The following is a 3,531-nucleotide window of genomic DNA, read 5'->3' on the forward strand; positions in this document are numbered from 1 at the left end:
TATGTTCTTGGAGAATAACGTAACTTCGTTATTTGAATCAAAAATAACAGATAGAAGGGAAAGAGGAGGATAAGGGATAAAGTCAAGATGAGCTTAGAGCTACAGAGTGTACTCATTTGATGAGTTCATTCTCTTTGTACCCTTTTTATTTTATATAATTTAAATTTGAGTTGGAGTTTGCTTCTTTGACTAATCAATAGAAATATAGAATCTCTCTATCTCTGTCTCATCAAGCTAAAGAAAGAACACAATATGTTTAATTGCTTTAAAATCTTTGCAAAGTATCTCACTTGGGTCACATTTACCTTTATTCCTTTTTATTCCACTTCTAACTAGAACATTGGCTAGTTTGATTCCTTAACTCCTTAAAAGCACCGATCTTGGCGATTACGATCTCTCATGCATTGGCCATTATATCGTATCAACATTCAAGGCTTTTTACACATACAAATCAAGTGAATAAAAATACAATAGGCTCCTCATGCATAGATGAGAGTAGGACACGTCAAATTAGTGAAGCAAAGCGATGACGTGTGAAAGAAGGGGAGAGATTCGGAAAGAGAAAGAGGGTTTCGAGATGATCGTGATCAAAGAGAGAGAGAGAGAGACCAGATCCTTGGAAGACCGTGACATTGCCAGTCACGTGCTTCTTTTTTGACTACCTTCCCCTCTCTGCTGCTGCTTTAACTGCAGATGTACTTATCATTTTTATTTACTTACTTTACAATTTAAAATATTACTCCATAGAAGTGCACATCAAAAACACTGTAGTTTGCTTAGCTATGTTAAACAAGACTGGTCACTTGGTGGTGGTATAGTAAAACTTCCTCCACGTTAAAAATTAAAAGTATTCAATGAATTTGCCTAATTCGTCAGCATAATCTACTAGGTGAAACGTTTTACTATAGCCGTGGTCTGTCTTTTATATATATATATTTTTTACATTATGGCAAAATCGCTTAAAAATGATAGGATTATCAAACATAAAAAGGAACTTAACTAACTAAGAAATTATACATATTAATCTATTTTCTTTCTGTTATTCATTTAGAGTAAAACTAAAATCATGGTTTCGAAAATCATTTGGTAATTTAATAAGAAAATTCTTGAAAGTAATTAGTCGTGTGTTAATATGTGTGGATCACCAATACAAAAAGAAATGGAAATGGTGAAACTTCAATAAAGTTAATTATCCTAGAACTGAACAAAGACCCAAAACATATTTAAAATATTCATTGCAACATCTTTTTAGACAAATTAAAGGAGCAATCACATGTAAATCTAAAGAACAGAAGAATAATGAATTCAACCATACATAGATAAGACCGAGACCAAAAAATTTCCTCTTTTGTCAAGTTCCCATATTCTCTATAAATACGTCTTGTCTTCATTTCATAACAGCAACGTGGACTCTTTCTTTGTTTTGGCTGACTCTTCTTTCACCGTTTCCTTACAACTTCTTCATCTCGTAAACCACCAAACGCAACACACACTTCTCGCTGGCTCTCTCTCTCTCTATATATATAATATCAACTTTCTAGGGTTTCCAAGATCACATATCTACGTGTACTGATGGGTTTCTCAATGTTCTTCTCCTCTGAAAACGACGTCGCGGCCCATCATTCTTCTCCTTATGCTTCTGTTGACTGCACTCTCTCGCTTGGAACTCCCTCCACTCGCCTCTGCAACGATGACGATGGATGTAGATTCTCTTCACATACCTCCGACGCCTTAGGCTGGGACTTCTTGAACGGTGCCAAGAAAGGCGGTGGAGGCGGCGGTAATAACCTCCTCTCTCGCCGTTGCGCCAACTGCGACACCACTTCTACTCCTCTTTGGAGAAACGGTCCAAGAGGTCCTAAGGTAGATAACATGTAACCTCTACATCAGTCTTTATATCAAACCAAATACTCTAGTCTAACTTTCCTTTTATTACGCCAAAAGTCAATCAAATTAAAATTTAAACTTGTAGCTTTTTAAGCTCAGTAATCATTTAAAATGACTCCTTGTAAACCAATAGTGATTACTCTCATATTTAACACTCAAAAAATATATCGATAATAACTTTGTATGATTTCTAATTTGGTCAGTCATTGTGTAACGCGNTTCTTTGTTTTGGCTGACTCTTCTTTCACCGTTTCCTTACAACTTCTTCATCTCGTAAACCACCAAACGCAACACACACTTCTCGCTGGCTCTCTCTCTCTCTATATATATAATATCAACTTTCTAGGGTTTCCAAGATCACATATCTACGTGTACTGATGGGTTTCTCAATGTTCTTCTCCTCTGAAAACGACGTCGCGGCCCATCATTCTTCTCCTTATGCTTCTGTTGACTGCACTCTCTCGCTTGGAACTCCCTCCACTCGCCTCTGCAACGATGACGATGGATGTAGATTCTCTTCACATACCTCCGACGCCTTAGGCTGGGACTTCTTGAACGGTGCCAAGAAAGGCGGTGGAGGCGGCGGTAATAACCTCCTCTCTCGCCGTTGCGCCAACTGCGACACCACTTCTACTCCTCTTTGGAGAAACGGTCCAAGAGGTCCTAAGGTAGATAACATGTAACCTCTACATCAGTCTTTATATCAAACCAAATACTCTAGTCTAACTTTCCTTTTATTACGCCAAAAGTCAATCAAATTAAAATTTAAACTTGTAGCTTTTTAAGCTCAGTAATCATTTAAAATGACTCCTTGTAAACCAATAGTGATTACTCTCATATTTAACACTCAAAAAATATATCGATAATAACTTTGTATGATTTCTAATTTGGTCAGTCATTGTGTAACGCGTGTGGAATCCGATTCAAGAAAGAAGAGAGACGGGCATCGACCGTCGGAAACTCGACCACCGGCGGAAGATCAACGGCGGCTGGAGTTCCAACTTCGGATCATCAAGCGGGTGCAAATCATTATAATTTTAGCAATCGTGATCAATATGCTTCATCGTCGCCTTGGGTACACCACCATCAGCATAACACGCCTTATAATTACTCGCCGGCGAATAACGAATACACATTCGTTGGTGACGTCAGAGACGTTGATCATGACGCCACGTCCGACCCGTTCTTGTCTTGGAGGCTTAACGTCGCCGACCGGACCAGCCTTGTCCACGATTTTACGATGTGATGAGTGATCATTGCATACATAGATTTTCCCAACTCATCTTAGCCTTGGATACCTTTAAACGAAAAAAAGAAAAGTACTCTATTAAGCCTTGGTTAAATTCTTTATTTACTTTCTTTTATATATATTGAATGTCTTTTTTTTTTTTTTTTGGGTCAATGTGTAAGTGTTTTTGTTTTTGTTCTTATAATTAAAGTTCGCATGAAGCTACTTGTGTATGTGCTTTCCTTACATGACTTTTTAAATGTTCTCTCGGTCTCGGGTAATGAACTGATGATACATTACTTACTTTATAACCTTTTCATACGTGTGTCCTACTTTGACCATGATTCAGTGATATTATACAATATCAAGAATACATATTCTATTCCATTAATTCTCTTTTTTTTTTTTTTTTTTGG

The 3,531-nt window shown here is 37.3% G+C and overlaps 1 protein-coding gene across 2 annotated transcripts; it reads left to right on the forward strand.

Annotated features, from left to right (window-relative positions):
- LOC104716475 (GATA transcription factor 19) lies at nucleotides 1,354-3,348 on the forward strand. 2 transcript variants are annotated; one of them, XM_019230834.1, is made up of 2 exons: nucleotides 1,354-1,863; nucleotides 2,783-3,348. In XM_019230834.1, exons 1-2 carry the CDS (start codon nucleotides 1,573-1,575, stop codon nucleotides 3,131-3,133), a joined length of 642 nt encoding a protein of 213 aa, XP_019086379.1. In that variant the 5' UTR covers nucleotides 1,354-1,572; the 3' UTR covers nucleotides 3,134-3,348. The 2 variants fall into 2 exon arrangements, with proteins under 2 accessions (XP_019086379.1, XP_010432159.1); XM_010433857.1 differs by lacking the exon at nucleotides 1,354-1,863 and adding an exon at nucleotides 2,107-2,555.

The sequence above is a fragment of the Camelina sativa genome, chromosome 10 (genome assembly GCF_000633955.1).
Source record: "Camelina sativa cultivar DH55 chromosome 10, Cs, whole genome shotgun sequence".
NCBI classification, from domain to species: domain Eukaryota; kingdom Viridiplantae; phylum Streptophyta; class Magnoliopsida; order Brassicales; family Brassicaceae; genus Camelina; species Camelina sativa.

Excerpts from the sequence above, each read along its gene's own strand:
- LOC104716475 (XM_019230834.1), top strand. The coding sequence starts at position 1,573 with ATGGGTTTCTCAATGTTCTTCTCCTCTGAAAACGACGTCGCGGCCCAT. Across the intron at positions 1,864-2,782 it reads ACGGTCCAAGAGGTCCTAAG|TCATTGTGTAACGCGTGTGG; the intron begins GTAGATAACATG and ends TAATTTGGTCAG.